At 45.4% G+C, this 18,337-nt stretch overlaps 2 protein-coding genes across 6 annotated transcripts in view; one reads left to right on the top strand and one right to left on the bottom strand.

Moving 5' to 3' along the window:
- The window catches only part of PRC1 (protein regulator of cytokinesis 1), a 27,697-nt gene extending 16,339 nt beyond the window's left edge, over window positions 1-11,358 (top strand). Inside the window, exons 8-15 of one of the 3 annotated variants that reach the window (XM_036734985.1) lie at window positions 3,610-3,746; window positions 4,107-4,202; window positions 5,035-5,181; window positions 5,423-5,533; window positions 5,923-6,033; window positions 7,132-7,308; window positions 7,639-7,680; window positions 9,470-11,358. In XM_036734985.1, the coding sequence (XP_036590880.1) occupies window positions 3,610-3,746; window positions 4,107-4,202; window positions 5,035-5,181; window positions 5,423-5,533; window positions 5,923-6,033; window positions 7,132-7,308; window positions 7,639-7,680; window positions 9,470-9,541 (893 nt within the window). In that variant the 3' untranslated portion in view covers window positions 9,542-11,358. The remainder of the gene's footprint in view (window positions 1-3,609; window positions 3,747-4,106; window positions 4,203-5,034; window positions 5,182-5,422; window positions 5,534-5,922; window positions 6,034-7,131; window positions 7,309-7,638; window positions 7,681-9,469) is intronic. The other 2 variants (XM_036734987.1, XM_036734986.1) reach the window with 2 other exon arrangements.
- Window positions 5,065-18,337, bottom strand: RCCD1 (RCC1 domain containing 1). Of its 3 annotated transcripts, none has more exons than XM_036734990.1 (8): window positions 18,054-18,332; window positions 16,605-17,028; window positions 16,405-16,526; window positions 13,655-13,750; window positions 13,279-13,449; window positions 12,876-12,905; window positions 12,213-12,394; window positions 5,065-5,151 (listed from the first exon to the last, which is right to left on the bottom strand). In XM_036734990.1, the coding sequence occupies exons 1-7, from the start codon at window positions 18,307-18,309 to the stop codon at window positions 12,246-12,248; spliced, it is 1,248 nt and encodes a 415-aa protein (XP_036590885.1). In that variant the 5' UTR covers window positions 18,310-18,332; the 3' UTR covers window positions 5,065-5,151; window positions 12,213-12,245. The 3 variants fall into 3 exon arrangements, with proteins under 3 accessions (XP_036590885.1, XP_036590886.1, XP_036590883.1); XM_036734991.1 differs by lacking the exon at window positions 5,065-5,151 and adding an exon at window positions 8,587-8,693; XM_036734988.1 differs by lacking the exon at window positions 5,065-5,151 and having other exon boundaries at window positions 11,577-12,394; window positions 18,054-18,337.

Genomic DNA, 18,337 nt, shown 5'->3' with positions numbered 1-18,337 from the left:
GTTCCTTTCAAATATATCACAAAATGATCATGTAAATTTCGGGGGGGGTGTAAGTGTGTAAAATTATTCTATACATCTATTTATCAATTCTTTCTCTGGATTCAGATAGTGCCTTCATATGTCCTTTATAGTTAATTTGGGTCTTTTGTAACAGCCAAAATAATTTACTCAATTGTTCTTAAAACAATATTGCTGTTACTGTATACAGTGTTCTCTTGGTTCTGCTCATTTCGCTCTTTGCTATTTCATGCAAGTCTTTCCATGTTTTTCTAAGATCATTGAGCTCATCATTTCTTATAGCACGGTAGTATTCCATCACAATCATATACCCCAGTTGATGGGCATCCCTGCGATTTCCAGTTCTTTGCTACCACAAAGAGAGGTGCTATCCCCAATCATCTTTGGAAATAGACCTAATAGTGGTATTGTTGGGTCAAAGGGTATAGGCGTTTAAAAACTCTTTGGACATAATTCCAGATTGCTCTCCAAAATGGTTGGATCAGTTCACAATTCCACCAGTAATGAATTAGTGTCCCAATTTTTCCACATTCCTCTCAAACGTTTGTGACTTTCCTCTTCAATCATTTTAGCCACTCAGGTGTAAAATGATATCTCGGTGTTTTAATTTTTATTTCTCTAATGGTGATTTAGAAAATTTTTCCATATAAATTGTTTTGATTTCTACATTGGAAAACTGCCTGTTCATGTCTTTGACCACTTATCAATTGGGAAATGATTTGTATTGTTATAGATTTGACAAACTTCTTTATATATTTTTGATATGAAACTGTTATCTGATACATTGCCTGTAAAATTTTTTTTCCCAATTTTCTGCTTTCCTTTTGACCTTGGCTATGTTTATTTGTACAAAAACTTGTTAATATAATGTAATCCAAATTATCCGTTTTACACCTAACTTTGCTTTTTATCTCTTGTTTATTCAAAATTCTTCACCTATCCATAAGTCTGATAAGTAATATGTTCCATGCTCTTCTCATTTTCTTGCAAAGTCTCTATTCAGTATTATATGCAATTAACTATAAGACTGGAGGAAATAATCCCATTAATTTGTTCCCTTGTGACGTATCGGGCTTGTCCTTCTACTTTGGTTTCCGGGTAGTAACTCTCAGGGAGACTGTACAGGCCTCTGAGGAGGTAGTCAATCTTCAACCTCTCTCCCATGCTTTAAAAACAAGATGAAATGACCAGCTCCTCCAGATGTCTTCTCCTTCTGGTTAGCTTTTCTCCCTCCCTAGCCCATGCTCACTGCCTCTGCTGCTTTACTCTTCAACCCTTTGTAGTCTGACTTCTGACCTCATCACTTATGAGGTCACTGCTCTCTCCAGAGTTGCCACCGACCTCTTAATTGGCGGGTGTGATGGTCTTTTTTTCAGTTCCCATCCTTCTTGACGCCCTCAGCTGAATTTAACACCATTGCCTCCCCTCCCCTCCTGGATACTCTGAGTAATCATGGCATTACCATCCTCTCCTGGTTCTCCTGCTAGCTCTCTGATTACTCGGCCTCCTTTGCCCTGTCGTGTTCCCTAAGGCTTTGTCCCGGGCCTTCATCAGCTCCTGTGGGCATAATTATTATTTCTGTGCAAGTGATTCCTCAGTCCATAGATATCTAGCCCCAGGCTTGCTCTCTTAAACTTTAGTCCTACTTTGCCACCTCCCTGTTGGACATCTTAAACTGTATGTGCCAAAGACCTCTCAAACTCTGCATGCCCAAAACAGCTCATCTTTCCTTCCCCATCATCTTCCTTATTTCTGCCAAAAGCCCCACTCTTCTCCGCTTCTCCTAGGTTTGCCTACTTGGAGCATCATCCTTGACTTCTCTCTTGCCAGCCAAGCTGACCTCTGTCTTCACACATTGTACTCCATCTCCCGTCTCCATGGGTTTGTATTTGACTCTTCCCTATGCCTGGAAGTCACTATTTTACCTCTGCCTCTTAAAATCCCCTCACTTCCTTTAAGATATAGCTCAAGCTCCTCCTTCTACACGGAGCCTTTCTTGTTGTTTCCTAGCTACTGGTGCCTGCTCTCCCTCCAGCCAACTATCTGGTGTTTAGTTTGCGTTTACTCTGTTGATACTTATAACTCCGTGTCTCTTTCCTCTGATAGATTGTTTGAAATTTTTTGTATTTGTATCCCCAGTACACAACAGTGCCTGGCACATAATAGGCCCCTAGTCAGTGTTTATTGATTTAATTCAAAGTGAAGAATAAAAGCCATTGGATTTGATTAGAAAGATTGTTTTTAGTATTTGGAGGCCAGATGCCAGCAAGTTAAGGAATGGACTTTACTCATTATAGGATAAATGGAAAGGTACCAGTTGTTTTCAAAAGGGTGACTTTATTGTAATGTTATTGAAGTGGTAAAGAGAACCCAGCAAAACTGAGTATAATGTTCCAAGGTAAAATATGGACTTTCAATAAAATAGAGGACTTTCAAGCTTTCTCAAACCAGAGCTGAATAGAAAATTTGACTTTCAAACACAAGAATCAAGAGAAGCATGAAAAAGGTAAACAAGAAAGAGAAATCATAAGGGACTTAGTAGTTGAACCGTTTTGTTTACATTCCTACATGGAAAGATGATGTATATATAATTCATGACACCTCAGTATTAGGGGTAGCCAAAGGGAATATAAATATATATAGACAAAAGGGTACAGGGTGAGTTGAATATGAAGGGATGATATATAAAAACATAAAATCAAATTAAGGGATGGGAGAGGGATATATTGAGAGAGGGAGAAAGGGACAGATAGAATGGGGTAAATTATCTCTCATAAATGGCAAGAAAAAGCAGTTCTGTTGAAAGGGAAGAGGGGGGATAACATACACACTCAATTGGATATCTCATCCCACAGGAAAGAAGGAGGAAGGAGATTAAAAGGGGGGCGGGAAACGATAGAAGGGAGGACACATAGGGGGATGAGGTAATCAAAAGCAAACACTTTTGAAAAGGGACAGGGTCAAGGGAGAAAATTGAATAAAGGAGGATAGGATAGGAAGGAGCAAAATATAATTAGCCATTTCACAACATGAGTATTGTGGAAGGGTTTTGCATAATGACACACATGTGGCCTATGTTGAATTGCTTGCCTTCTTAGGGAGGGTGGGTGGGAGGGAAGAGGGGAAAGAATTTGGAACTCTAAGTTTTAAAAGCAGATGTTAAAAAAAAAAAAAAAAAGTTTTTACATGCAACTAGGAAATAAGATATACAGGCAATGGGGCATAGAAATCTATCTTTCCCTACAAGAATGTAAGGGAAAAGGGGAGTGGGGTGACAGAAGGACTGACTGGGGAATGGGGCAATCAGAATATGTGCCATCTTGGAGTGGGGGGGGGTAGAAATGGGGAGAAAATTTGTAATTCAAACTCTTGTGAAAATCAATGGCTGAAAACCAAAAATAATAAATAATAATTTAAAAAATAAAATTTTTTTAAAGGAAGTGTATGTGTGTATATATATATATATCTTTCCATTATTTATATCTTTCCATTATTTGTTCCTGTTAATAAATTGAATATCAAGTAAAAAAAAAAAGAAATGGTAAAGAGAAAGATGCTACTTGTTTCCTCTGGACTCTTTCTCCTTTGCAGAGGATTATACAGAGATCCTGCTCCAGCTCCATGACGAGGAACTCGTGAAGCTGAAGCATTACTATGAGACTCACAAAGACCTTTTTGAGGGTGTTCAGAAGTGGGAAGACAGCTGGAAGCTTTTCTTAGAATTTGAGGTGATTTTCTTGGGTTTTGGAGGGAGGGAAATTAACGTTTTCTGAGTGTGTATACACCTCCTTGAACACAACCAAGTACCCTCTCTTCCCTTGGGGCACAGTAGGCTTCTGAATCTGGCCTGGCTATAAGGCCTTTCTACCACCCACCACTTCTTGCTGCCTTTTCCTACACCCTCTGAAGACTGCACTTGAGTTGGGACTGCTTTTAATGTCTTTTCTCACAGCATAGCTTTAGTATGGAGAAAGAACCTTCATTTTCCATCTCCAGTTTTGTAGGATTAAAGGACTTCCGAGAGATAACTTGCTGTGTTAGCATTTATTAGCTGATCACGAGTTCTAATCAAAGTCTTTTGTCCTTAGAGAAAAGCGTCGGATCCGAGCCGATTTACAAATAGAGGTGGAAATCTCTTGAAGGAAGAGAAGCAAAGAGCCAAGCTCCAAAAAACTCTACCGAAGGTATGTATTGCTTCTTGGGTCTCCCAGTGAAAACCTCAGCACATTCCTCACTCCAGAAAAATGGCCACTTGAGATTTTTTTGTCCAAGAATTAATTCACTTCATACAAATGCCTCTGAGTAGGCAGAGACCCTGCAGAATGCTGACATTGGTTTTAAATGGTCAAATTAATAAGTCCTAACTGAACTCTGCCCAACCTCATGGAAAACTTGTTGCAGTGATGTTTGCCCTCTTTTATCTTTGTTCTTCTAGAGCTGACTGGTCCCACGTACACAAGGTTTACCAAATAACCTTTTTACTGCCAGAGAGGGCTCCATTGGTATTTTTCCATTGCCTGGAGGCAGTCCCATCCTGGACTGATTTTTGCTTAATAGAGGCCAACTTGAGAGAGTTCCAGGCTTCCTGGGTCACTATGAACCACCCAAACAGGAACCAAGGAGGAGGAAGAGAAGGCTGTGGGTCTTGTTCATCCCAGTCCTTCATCCTCAGATGTTGTGTATGAATCCCTGTCTTGTGGCCTGGCTCCTGGAGGTCCTAGATCATAAGCTGGAGGGGACCTTAGACATCTTGTCCAACTTCCTCCTGTTACAGAACAGGAAACTGAGGCCCCCAAAACTTAGTTGTCTCCCCCAGGGTCACATGACAAAGGATGGAGCTGCGTTTGGAAGGCTGTGACCTTCCACTGTGATGCCCTGCCTGCACAGGCACGTTGCCTTCCTTAAATTCTCTCCATCTGCTCCCCTGGAACAGAAGTAGGAGACCAGAGTCACTGGGGTCTTCATTAGGGGAACGAGGTTCGATAGTAATAATCATGTCTGTCTTCATGGCCCCAGCTGGAAGAAGACCTGAAGGCACGGATTGAACTGTGGGAACAAGAGCACTCAAAGGCCTTTGTAGTGAACGGGCAGAAATTCATGGAGTACGTGATGGAGCAGTGGGAGTTGCATCGTCTGGAGAAGGAGAAAGCAAAGCAGGAGAGAGTAAGTCTGAATAAAGAAAGGGAAGGGGAGTCTAGCTGTTTGTGGGGAGAGATGGCTGCTGTCGTTTCCCCTCTTTGTGGATGCTCACAGTGGGGGGCTTAGCAAACACGTGACTCACGGTGAAGACCTGGGATTTCTACCGGCCTGTGGCCCGTCTGTCTGCCTTCCTCCCTCCCTCCTGCCTGCCCCTTTAGTGGGGCAGTGGTGGCTGACTGCTGGCTTTTGTGACTCATTCTTGCAGCAGCTCAAGAAGACCCAGCAGACAGAAACAGAGATGCTCTATGGCAGTACACCTAGGACGCCCAGCAAGCGGCGAGTGCTGGCCCCCAACACGCCAGGCAAAGTCCGCAAGGTACAGTGAGGCTGCTTTCTGCAGGAGCTGGGGGTAGGGGTGTGGTGGGGGTGTATTTCATTGATAACTTTCCTTTGCAAAGTAGCCTTGAAAGGTGAATTATTTTCCCAGATTTGTATCAAAATTGTTCTCCCCCACTTCTTAGTCATAACTTGAAAGTTACACTAAATCCAGCTGAGCATTGGGCCTTGTAAAATTTCATACATCCCTGATCTATGTTCCCTTCATTAGACATGGCAGATGCTTCATCTGGCATAATTGTCTTTGTTTTGGTACTTCCTTCCCTTGCCTGCTCTTCTGTAGACAGACCAATTTCCAGAGATATTTGGGGATGTTAACACATTGCTGCCCTAGACCATGCCACTAACTTCCCTGCTCTTCCCCTTCAGCTTAATTCCACCACAGTCTCCACAGTCACTCCCAATAGCACCATCCGCTCTGTCTTCGGTGGGACTGTCTACCACTCCCCAGTGTCCCGCCTTCCACCCTCTGGAGGCAAGGTCAGTTTGTTTGATGCACATTCACTATTAATGCATTAACTAATTCACCCACCTCATTCCATGTCATTCTAATTGTCAAAAGAGTGGCTCCTGCCAGTGATCCAGAGCAGTCTATTGTTCAGTCTGGATCAAGAAACTGATAAAGTAGAGGTTAGGTTGAATTAGACCATTACAGTGATGTTAGGGGTAATCACAGAAGGATGGTGATGTGGCTGGGTTCTGAGGGTAAGGGTTTGGTGATGGTCTGCACTGCTTCTGGGGGCTGGGCTTCATGCTGGGAACAGAGACTGTACTTGCATGTTCCTGCAGTGGTGTTCATCTGGGAAACCTTTCCATTTCCAGCTTAGAGTTTTCAAGGGGGGGAAGACAGGGGAAGGAATGCTTGGCAAAAAACATTTGCTGAGTGCTGTGCAATGCACATTTCAGACGTGAGCATGTTCAGTAAAGTGTTTAGCACTCCCATTCTGAATAAATGCCACAGCTCTTCCAGAACATACCAGCACTAGCATCCTGTTCCACTGGTCTTGGGTTCTCAAAGACTTTGAGCAGGCCTGTACAGCATATAGCTCTGAGGGCCTCTTGCAGCCCACCAAAGTGGCCACAGGCTAGATATTGTGCAGGCCTATTTTACGTTCTCTACATCTTTCGAGGGCCCTCTGAAATCCTTTGGCAGGCCACAAGCAGCCCTCAATGTTGTGCAGGCCTAGCCTAGAAGAATATAAGGTCTGGCAGGTCCTACCAAACTGAAGATGCTTCTGGTTAGGCTGTCTTTGTGTCTGTCATCTCAGGGTCAGCCTAGCCAAGTCCCAATTGGATCATCACTAGGTCAGCCATAGGGTTATGCATTTTTTGCTAACTCTCAAAGGACATCCAGTAAATTATAGAGGGGCTGCAATCTTATCAGTGGAAGGGAGGACCCACACCAATGAAATCATAGATCCTCGAAGCATTTTTAGTGCAGAAACATACAGTATCTAGAATACATGACCATCCTCTTGAACTTTTTTTGGTGACTTTAGACATTGTAACATTAATGGTTTGCGTGAAGGATGACTTAACTTTCTTCTTTATTTCTTTCCTTCTGCTTACTTTGGCCAGCCATCCAAAACTCCTAGCCGTTTTGGGCAAAAGACGGCCCCTTTGGGCAGACAGGGACACAACAAAGAGAACATCGAGTTGAGTGGCAGCATCCTGACTGGTGGGTGTCCCTACTCGGCCCCTCTCCAGCGTAACCTCACCATTAATTCTGTTGCCAGCACCTATTCTGAGTTTGCGGTAATTTTCCTTTTCTAAAATCTACCAATCCCTGGGGAGCACACAGTCAGGGTGGACTGGGGAAATTCCCAGGGGGGGAGCACAAGATATTAGATAGGACAGGGTCAGCTTTGGGGGCTACGAAACCTTTCTTGCCTTGGAGGGAAGTCCTGTGCAGGAGGAAGTTGACTGTGATGATTGGACATCTAAATTGAATCCTTCTGTCTGAGACAAACTGTTCTTTAGTTGCAGAAGGAAATTCCTCTAAACTCTTATCATTCATGCAGTGTGACCACCTTAGTGTTCTCTTGGTGGAGTTCTTGGTAACTGTCTCAATTCTTTATTCTGTAGAAGGACCCTTCCCTCTTTGACTGCTCATCTGTTGAGTCTCAGGTCTGTATGTCCCTTCTTCCTTCAAACCTACCTAATATCTATCAGCTTCATTACCATCTAGGAAAAGCTTTGTACTAACCAGTGGGCTCAGCCACATTTACCAAAGAATCCTTTGGCAAGAGGGAGCAGGAAAGCCTGCTGAACAGACTTTTTAACTTGGAAATATTAACTTGGAAATACTTGAATTCTCAAATATTGAATCATCTCATGAAAACTTGGTGTAACTTGTGTTCCCAGCTCCATCTAAAGCCAGGCAGGTTTCTTAAAATGGCATTTTTCTGACTTGGAAAGCCTAACCCACCCACCCTGCTTTGAGCACGTGTCATAAAAGAACTAGATGACTTAATTACTATTTTGGGAGTGAAGGGATAGAACCCTGACTGTGTGCTTCCAGTATTTAGTTCCTTTGGGCCTGTATGCTGATTATTTCATGGAGTATATGCCTTACTAACCCCTGTCATACTAGACTGCTTTATTTCTGTTCACTATAAGCTAGCTAATGTTCACTCACCTGCTTTCCCTGTTTTTCCTACATGAAGCTGCTTGGATATCTGGGGCATCGAAGGGCCAAGCTTTTCCAGAATAGCGCTGCACACTGATCAAAGCCCCATAGCAGTTCGAGAGCCCTGTCTTGGTTTGATATTCTTGTTCCTGTTTTAACACTTAATAATAGCTATTAACACCTTTAACCTAACAATGGGGTCACGGATGTAAAGCACCTTGCACACGTTAGTGTTACATAATTTCAGCTGTTATTAATATTTATTCCTTCAGTACCTTCCTGTTCAGATATAAGGCTACCCAGGTCCCAGTGAAGACTTTAAAGTCTGGGAGGGACCAGATGGTGGTGTCATTCGATGGTTTTTATGCCTCAGTGACAGCAGGAAGCAGACCTCCTGCATAATATCATAGTTTAGGAATTTATTCACAATTAGGCCTCATTGGCTTCAATTATTGAAATGTGGGTTGCTTGGTTTTTTCAGCAGCATCATATTCAGGAGTAGTAGTTCCATCTACAAAAGAATGGGCATTTTAGCAGTGATCTAACTGACAACTGTGGAATTGTGAAGGGTCAATCCCTTGTTCTTTCCAGACCAGACTTATTTAAGAGGTTTAATCCCTACAGGCCCCAACACTCCCATACCTGCTTTCCTGGAAGGATTCTTAGGAGCCTCTGCCATGGCATTGTCTTCCCAGCTCTAGTACTGCCTGTTTAATCTAACACCCATTAACATCTTCCTGTAATTTGGCCTTGACCTTTTCATACCATGTGCTCCAGCATGAGATCAAATCATCAACAGGTCACAGGGCTTCCAGCCCCAGGGATTGGTAGATATGCCTGGCCCATGGTCTGTAGAGGGAGCAAGGGCCAGTCTTTCCACTCTTTTTGCTTCCTTGGACACTAGCTCTTCGCTTCTGAGGCCAAAAGCTCTGTGGACATTTTGGCATTTCTGTTCCACAGAATAGGTCTCTTTCCCAGCCCATTGTGACTTGGGAGATGTGTATGTGCACCTGAGCATTTCCTCTAACTGCACAAATGCCCCTGACTCACGTCCTTAGCGCAACTTTTGGTGGGACTGATGACTAGAATCTGACCCATGTCCAAATCAAGGCAACATCATCCCCCCTGTGTGCCCTTATGAGAAGCTTGACTGTCTCCTGCTATTTGGACTTCCCAAAGCTGCTGTATTGGAAGGGAGGGGAAAAGAGGAGTCCCTTATTGAGCTGACATCTTCCCCCTCCAACCTCCCCCACCTCAGGTTTCCTGACTCCTTTTCTCTTCCAACAGCGAGAACTTTCAAAGGCCTCCAGATCTGATGGCCCTTCTCGAATCCTCAATTCTACAAACATCCAGTCCTGAGAAGGCCCTAAGCATCCTCCCTGCTTGTGGCTTCCCTGTGCCAACATTGGACGCAAAGACACTGGGGTTGCTTGTGTATATATCTATATATATGTGTGTGTATCTTTTATTTCAGGCTTATTCTCAGTTAAGGAGATGTTTAAACCAATGACTAGCTCCAGCGCTCAGGGACTGATAAAAGGTTACAGCCATACTGCACAAGCCTTTTATAGGTCCTAGAGATTTAGTCTTAATCAGTAATTCTTCCTCATTGATGTTAAATAAACCTAGTTTAATGTAAATAGTTCAAAGTGTAAATTTTAATGTTCTAAAAGACTTATTGTTTTTACCCCATTCCTTAACTCATTTAAATGTTTTTAACGGTGTCATTTTTGTTCTTTAATGGAATAGAAGGCTGGTTGAATCCCTCCTTTGTATAGTTTATACCTTTTTACAATATAATTTTAACTCAAACTAATAATTAAAACTTTCAGTTTGTGAATTTTTAATGAATTAACCCCTTATTTTAGCTTTGTTCTTCCTCCTCAAAGGATTATCCCCTTTGATATCACTTAGAATGCCTACTCTAAATACAGTACATGTAATCTGCTTATTTGAAATTTGAAACAGCTTACAAGGAAAACACAAACTACTGCCAAAGACTTGACTAAGAAGATTAGGCTAAATCCCTGGAAGGAAGAGAACTTGCTCCCTCTCTCCCATCTCCTCTATGTTGTCTTTGGTTATGTTGGTGGTTATGTCTCTTTACTCTCCGAGAATTAAGCCTCTGAGCTTTGTGTGTCTTATGTTCATGTTTGTGACCCTTCTCCTTGGCTTTTGTTCTTGTCCGAGTCCTTGTCCATGTCCACCTTCCCCTTGTGCAGTAAGACTGAGGTTGAGGGGTAGTTACAAAATTGGTTATTGATTTTTAAGAGTCAGAATCAGCAGTTTTCTATTTCTAGTGCTAGGAAGCTTCCTTGGTTACTGTTCACGATGCTGAAGAATCATGCTTATGTACTTCATCACTCTGGCTCTCCCCAAAGTAATATTTCTCTAACTGGGTCTCTTTAAAATTTGTATGCCTGAGCACATGCTGCTATGTTCATCACCATAAATGGTTCTCCAAAGTTTGTGTGTGAATTTGTTCTGTATATCCAGTCACTTCACAGCAGACCTATCAAGGGATGGACTCACAGACTGTTCTCCAGGCCTCCTAGAACTCTCTACTCATGCACATGTATCATAACATGCATAGTATTCTAGGCTTAAAGCTAGGAAGAAGCTTTAAGTCCCTCTCCATTGTACCAGGCTGCTTCCTGATGAAAAAAAATGAACCATATAAAATGTGATTTATTTACATTACAAAAATTGATATTGGATAAAAATTTTTTTCCTAGAAATGCTATCAAAGATGTTAATCTGTGGACTTTGTAAAGAGAGAATGCTTTTCCACATGCACTGAAGCAGCCATCTCCTTCCCTCAGTGGGAGGAGAAATATGAGAAAACCAAGACCAAGAGGATCAGGGAAGCAGAGTGGCAAGAGCCTGGAACTGGCAAGTTGGAGGACAGACAGAGGGTGCAGTGCCACATCTACAGTTCAATGAGCAAGTACTCTGACCTCTTTGGGACCCATGTGGCCTACTTGGTATCTAAACGAAATCACTAGGAAGTATAGTGGAGAATCACAAGTTCCATGCTTGCTGACTTTCTACGTTTGTTTCCTCGTCTTGGTAAAAATAGATCACATTACTTTGTGCCTTAAAAAATGATCTATTAGGCTGGGGAATTATAACATTTCAATAAAGTAAGATGTGAAACATCTCTGAAGTAGAAAGCATTGAGGTTTTTGTACTTGTGAAGAATGTGCCTCACCCCCAAACATATCTGTATTTCCCAAGTCTAGGTCAATATTAGACTTCAGTTCCTTAGAACCCAGAAAATCTTCACCATGAGTCTGATATTCTGACATTTAGGATGAAAACTAACCCTATCTTAATGCATAACAAGTAAATTCTTATTTGACTCTAAATAAGAATGAAGGGAGTGGTTTGAGTCTTTTTTTCAGGTCTTCCCCCTTGCCTCAATTTATTTGGTTTTCCTATGAATACTTTCCAACCCCTTTTCCAACACTTCAAAAGGATAGCCAAAACAAATTCATTTCTTCCCATCTCACATTTTTCCTGCAGACTTCCACCCGCCCCTGCCGCCTCCCCCCCTCCGGCCTCTGGCCTCCCTCCTGGGAATTACCCTGGTATTGCTGGTCTCTGGAGAGGGGTACACTACCAGAGGCTTAGCTTATGAGTATTTTTTGGCTAAAGTACAGCAGAACTTCTGAAACCAACCATCTAATAAATGGGTAAGTTGTATAGAACTGTAACAGCTTTTCAGTGCTAGAGTTAAAAGGTATACATGTCTGTCATTAGCATTTCAAAACTGCCAAAGATAGAAGGTAACTTTAGGAGACCTGAAATATTTTACCTGAAAGTTTGTTTTCAAGATTTTTAACAAAGTAAGTTTTAAGGTTGAATTAGAACTTAGAACTAGGCGTGCCCCAAACCTGTTGGTTTCTTGCCTTGCTAATAATTGCCAATACCAATGCAGATGTAAACAGGGGCCAAGTGTTACCCTTTTCCCCCTAATTTGTTTTCTGTACCTATAAAAAGACATAGGAACACACAATTGATTCTTCACCTCCAATGGAGTTGTGTTCAGTTGGCTAGACGGTCAGGTCTTCCCTTCCACAGCATACACATAAGTGTTCCATGGGCCACAGATCACAGCTTCCACATGGAGCAGATTGTCTTTGAAATAGTCCACCCTTTGGGGCTGATCCAAACTGGCTGTATTCTTGTGACCGAGTTGTCCATATTTGCCTGGGGTAAATATAAAAACAAATGCCCTCAGCCATTCCTTCTCACTAACCTCACAGCCTCTGTTACTTCCGAGGAAATGATTCACTCCTCCCCTCCCACCCTCCCTTAATAGGAAAGGGAGTTACCATGGGTAACTCTGGGAAATTTAAAAACCCCAGTACTCCAGTGGTTAGACGTACTTGAAAACACCTGGGAAAAGCCAAAGGGTTCTAAGTGCTACTCCTGAAAGGATCGCCTCTGGCCCCTTCAGGACAGACACACATGGAAATGCCTGCTGGCTCTGAGGTTCTCTCCTTTTGTCTGACATTTCCTCAGTGCTCCTGGGGACTATGCATTCTTCAGGGCTAGAGAACTTAGTGAAGGACCTCCTAGATCCCCGCTCCCTAGTACCAAACACTTCGGCCCTTCACCTTTGTTTTTTGGGGACATGAATTTTTCCAAAGCTTCTTCCCCTAGCTTTCCTGCAAGTAAGGTTACTTACCCCAACCCCAAGTGTAGAGTTCACCATCTCCTACAATTAAAACAAAAGTGAGATCACCACACCTTCCCTTGTAAAGGCATTTAACAATCAGCCAAGAGTTTAACCCCCTTTGAAGAACCTGAGAGTCATGTACCTGGACAAGACTTAAAGAAGCTATGGAATGGGTGAGTTCTCACTAGCCAACAGTGAACAAACTAAGCCTGGGTGTAGAACTGGGATGATGCTCTGTTTGCTTTGGTGGAAAATTGCCTGGACAGAGGGCTGAGTCCCATAAGACCTTACCCTTACAGGCAGCCACTAATCAGCATTTGCTTATTTTCCTCCATCTATTATGTTAGCCCGGGCCTGATGAAGCTGGCTAGTGCCACAGTCACCAACTAACCCCAGGCCCAGCCTTACTTACGTGTCACCACAGCTGTGTGTCGGGATCCACAGCTGGCCTTGCTGACCTCTGAGTCATTGGGAAGATCCAGTAATGCTGGGAAAGGCTGAATTGATATGAACTGAGCAGGATCTCCATCCCCATCCTTGGCTGGTGTCTTTGCTTCAGGACTGCACGAGCAGAGCCCAGAAGCTCAGGGACAAACAAACAATTCTCAGTTAACAGAGTAAGTCAATGGTAAAGGCTGGCCTACTTTCTGCCACAGACTCATAGCGGGGCTGTGTAAGTTTTGTTGCAGTGAGAGGAAGGCTAGAGGTGCTATTATGACAGGCATCTTGGGGGACCAGAATGAAAGAAACAAGGGAGAGGGGCCCAATTATCAGATGTGACCTCTTACCACCTGCCACTGGCTTCTCTCTATCTGCTATGGCTCTGGAAGGCAGTGCAAGCTGCCCAGATTCATTCCAGCCCCAGACATAGAGATCACCAGCCTCTGAAAAGAAAATTAAAAAAGCTCTTTAGAACTAGCATTTTTATATAGGAAGTCAATGGAATTGCATGCCTTCTCAGCAGGGTGGTGGTGGGTTCTAGCTACAATCAGTCAATCAAGCATTTGGTAAGCCTTCACTATGTGCCAGGCACTGTGCTAAGAATACAAAGAAAAGCAAAAGTACTTCTAACCCCTGTCCTCAAGGAGCTTCAATTCTAACGGAGGAGACAACCACACAAACAGCCTTGCACATATAGGTATATTTAGTGTAAATGAAAGGCAGGATCAGAGGGAAGGCATTAGCAGTCAGTGGACCAGGAGAGGCCTCCTAAAAAGGTGGGATCTGGGCTCCACGGAAGTCACGAGGTGGAGGTAAGGGGGAGAATTGCAGGCATGGGAGACTGCCAATGATAAAGAACAGAGTTGAGAGATGGGAGTGTCCTGTCTGATGAACAACCAGGAGGTCGATGCCGCTGGATCTTAGAGGATCCACAAAAGGGAGTGAAGTGTAAGAAGCCTGAAAAGGTAGGAAGAGGCCACACTGTGAAGGGGTTAAAATGCACTTGATATTTGATTCTGAAGGTAATAGGGAGCCAATGGAGTTTAGGGGTGACGTGGCTAGGCCAGCAATTTAGGACAAATCACCTTGGTAGCTGAGTGAAAGCTAGATTGGAGCGGGGAGAGACCCAAGGCAAGTAGACAAGGTGTGAGATGATGAGGGCTGGGGGGCACAGCTTGTGTGAGTGAAGAGGGTATTATGCCGCAAAGGTAGAAACAACACGGCTTGACAATAAAAGGAATGTGTTGGGTGTAAGCGAGGAGTTGAGGATGACAGCAAGGTCACAAGCCATGACTAGAAGGATGGTGGTAACCTCAACAAGAGCAAAGAGTTTGAAATAGGGGAGGATTTGGGGGAAAGATAATGAGTTGTATTTTGCATAGGTTGAATTTTGATGCCTACAGGACATCCAATCTGAGACATCAAAAAGGCAGTTGTGGTTTTTGATAATATGAGACGATAGACCAACAGAGAGGCCAGGTCCAGACACACAGATCTGAGAATTATGTGCATAAAGATAACTGAATCCAAGGGAGCCGATAAACTTAACAACAGACACGGTGCTGAGAGAGGAGATGAGGCCCAGAACAGAGCATTAGGGGACATGCCTGGCTAGTGCATGTGATCTGATCCAGCAAATGAAACTGAGCAGGAGGGAGCAGGGTCACAAAAACCGATGGAGGAAAGAGAATCCAGGAGAAGAGGGTAGTGGGCAGGATTAAAGGCTGCAGAGATGAATAAGAATGAAGACAGACAAAAAGCCATTAGATTCGACAATGAAGAGATCACTGATAACTTTGGAGAGAGAAATTTCAGTTGAATAACAAGGTAAAAAGGCCAGACTATGGAGAATTTAGAAGGAACAGAAGAGGAATGGGATGTTAACTAAGACAGGTTGGCTGGATCAAGAGGGATTGCTTTTTTAAGGATAGGAGAGATGCGAGCCAGTTTATAGGCAACAAGGAAGGGGTAGGTTGTTAGGGAAAAACAAGATTGGACAGAGATGACACAGGGGGCACTCTACTGGAGAAGACTGGAGGAAATCAAATCAAAGGTGCACATGGATGGGTCATGGAAAACAGATAAGAAAAACAGTGGAGGCAGATGTCTAAGAGATGTGAGCTGGGGAGGAAAAAAGAGTAACTCCTTATCCAAAGGCCTCAGATTGAAGCAGGTCCTCAGCTCAGAGAATGGCGGTGCTTTGGGAAGCTTGAGGAGGGATACAAGTTTGAGGTAGTTATTGTGGTGAGTGAGATGATAAATCTATTAGGGAGGCATAAAAGGCTTGCCTTAATGCAGGGAGGCCCCAGTTGAGTTTATGTATCACAAATTTATAGTGAGCTCCGGGTCAAGGACAGGCAGGAAAGAAGGAACTAAAAAGCATTTATTAAAGCTTCTATGTGCCAGGCACTGTGCTAAGCCCTTCAAAACAGTTACATCTAACTCTTGCAACACCTTTGGGGGGTAGGTGCTATTATTTGCCCCATTTTACGACTGGAGAAACTGAGGCAGAAGCGATGAAGTGACTTACCTAGGGCCACACAACTATTGGAGCATCTGAGGCTGAATCTGAACTCAGGTCTTCCTCCAGTGCTCTATCCACTGCACCACCTAGCAGCCTAAGGCTGTCAAGGCAATGATGCTATACAACTAAGCACTTAATGCATTCCAAAATCAGTCATGAATTGATTCAACTACTCTTTACTAGCAGTCAATACGGGCAGAGCCTGGGGCTCAGTGGAAATGACTGTGGGTTGGTTTTTGTCCTTCCCTGAGTTGACAAAGATATAGGGAAGGATGGGACAGGAATTCCATTGGAAGGGAAAGCTGGAAAGAGTTGCAGCCTACAGGTTGGAAGGAGCGGCCTCCTGTATGATGAGGCTGTAACTGCATTCACAAGTACTGAAACACCAAGGAGGCCCTTGAGACAAGAAGGTCCTGACTCAACATCTTGGTATCCCTAGCAGTGGGCCGCATGCTTGCCAGGCCGGGCCAACATCTCTTTTCCAGGGGCCTGTCTGGGGGCTTACTCCCTCTCACCACCCCCAAGGAGAGGAGGAGCCCAAGCTACCAAAGGAGCAAGAATGAAGAAGCTCACCACTCACGCTGAGGGAATGCCAGCCGCCAGCCGCGACCTGGGCCATGGCGAGGCCTTGAAGTGCCTCCACCGGCCGGGGTGCCCGCTCTGCCTTCAGGGCCCCGTGGCCCAGCTGGCCGAGTCTGAGAAAAGAGACAGGTGCTGGGCTTTCAGAGCTCTCCGCTTGGGGCCCCCACCCCGACCAGATTTCCTCCACTCACCTGCTTGTGCCCCACGTGTACACCTGCCCCATTCCACCCAGCAGCAGGGCATGCTCTGCCCCCAGCACCAGCTGGCGGGCCTTCAGCTCAGGGGACAGGCGCCGGGAGAAAGGCTGCCTGGGGCTCACGTACCACCCCGGCTCAGGCACTAAGGGCAGCACGGCAGGATCCAGGGGGCCTCCTTCGTGACCGCCAGCCTGGTCCCCAGACCCAGAATCCTTCTCCTGGCCTTCCTGACGTTGGATCCGTCGCGTCCACAGGGGCTCCCCTTGCAGCTCGGGGCCTGTGGCCCAGGCCTGCACCTCCAAGGGGGTGCCCTCGGCCTCCGTACGCAGCACGAGCAGATGCTGCTCCGAGGCCAGCAAGTCCCCGCAGCGGGAGAGCCGGCCGTTCACGGAGCCCGACAGCACTAGGCGCCTGTCTCCTGGAAAGGAAGAAACATCCTGGCTTGGGGCCAGCGGCCGGCGTCGTACACGGGAAGCGGGGTGCGGGGGTGCACTGCGCCGGGCCTTCTGGGTCGTGAACGTGGTGCGGAGCGGTGTGCATTGGGATGGGGTGTGTATGCACATAGGCTGTACCAATGGAAATTAAGTAACTCTAGGGGCAGGGATTTCCCCAGAAAACTGACACCTGCGGGCTTGTCTATCCCCAGGGACCCGTCCACGTCTACCACAGCCTTCTTATGATGGTGGCCCTGCACCGTCACCGCTACTTCCTGTTTCTCTTCTAGAACCTAAACATGACCTCTTCACCCCGTCCGTCCAGATGGAAAACTTCAGAAATCACCACTTTACCCTTCGCTGGATGAACCGTAAAACGCACCAGTCTAGCATTACACAACGGGCAGCGGGTTTTTTTTCCCCAAAAAATCTATTTCGCATTTGCATGACTCTATAACAAGCGCAACAAATGGATAGTTCCAGGGATATTTCTGGGACCAAATGTGACTTCAAAGTACAGGTCTAGCTAAGGATTTGCTCATCAGAAACCCAATGTTGTAGCCTTCCACCTGCCGAAAATGGTGTGGAACCAAAGGAATGTGTGTATATGAGTGTGATGGAGTTGTGCGTGCGTGCGTGTGTGTGTGTGCGCGTGTGTGTAGGGGGCTGGGGAAACAAGGGGAGGGGGAGGGGAAAGAGACGAAGTGGAAAAAGGAGGAGGAGAATGGGAAGGGAAAAGGAGTGGGAGGAAAAGAGGAAGTGGAGCGGGGAAGGAGAGGGGAAAAGGTGGAGAAGGAGCCGGGAGAGGAGGAGGAAGTGGAGAAGAAAAAGAGGAAGAGGAGGAGGGGAGAAAGGAGGAGAGGGAGGGGGTAAGAAGAAGAGTCGAGAGGAGGAGGAAGAGGAGCGGAAAAGAGGAAGAAAGAGGAGGGAAGGTGAAGGAGGGGGAACGGGTGAAGGATAAGCGGGGAGGGAGGGGCGGGGAGGCGCCCCACCCCCTTCCCGCGCTCACGAGTCAAGAAGCCGGTGAAGCTCCAGCTTGGCCGCACTTGGAGGACATCGTTCAACGCCGCCTGGGCCTTCTCCGGGCCTCTCTCTCTGATGTCTTCCAGCACCAGCGGCTCGGGCGTGTGTAGGCTGCTCCGCGGGCCCTGCGCCGAGCCCAGGGCCTGCCCGAAGCCGCGGAAGCCGAATCCAAACCATCCAGGCCTCCGAGGGCCCTCCACGCTGGGGCTGCCGGCCTTGCGGCCCACAACGCTCCCAGCCATCCTGAAGCTGCGCGCCCGCTGGGCCCAT

Source organism: Trichosurus vulpecula, chromosome 8 (genome assembly GCF_011100635.1).
Source record: "Trichosurus vulpecula isolate mTriVul1 chromosome 8, mTriVul1.pri, whole genome shotgun sequence".
NCBI classification, from domain to species: Eukaryota; Metazoa; Chordata; class Mammalia; order Diprotodontia; family Phalangeridae; genus Trichosurus; species Trichosurus vulpecula.
This window is presented reverse-complemented; position numbering and strand designations above follow the sequence as displayed.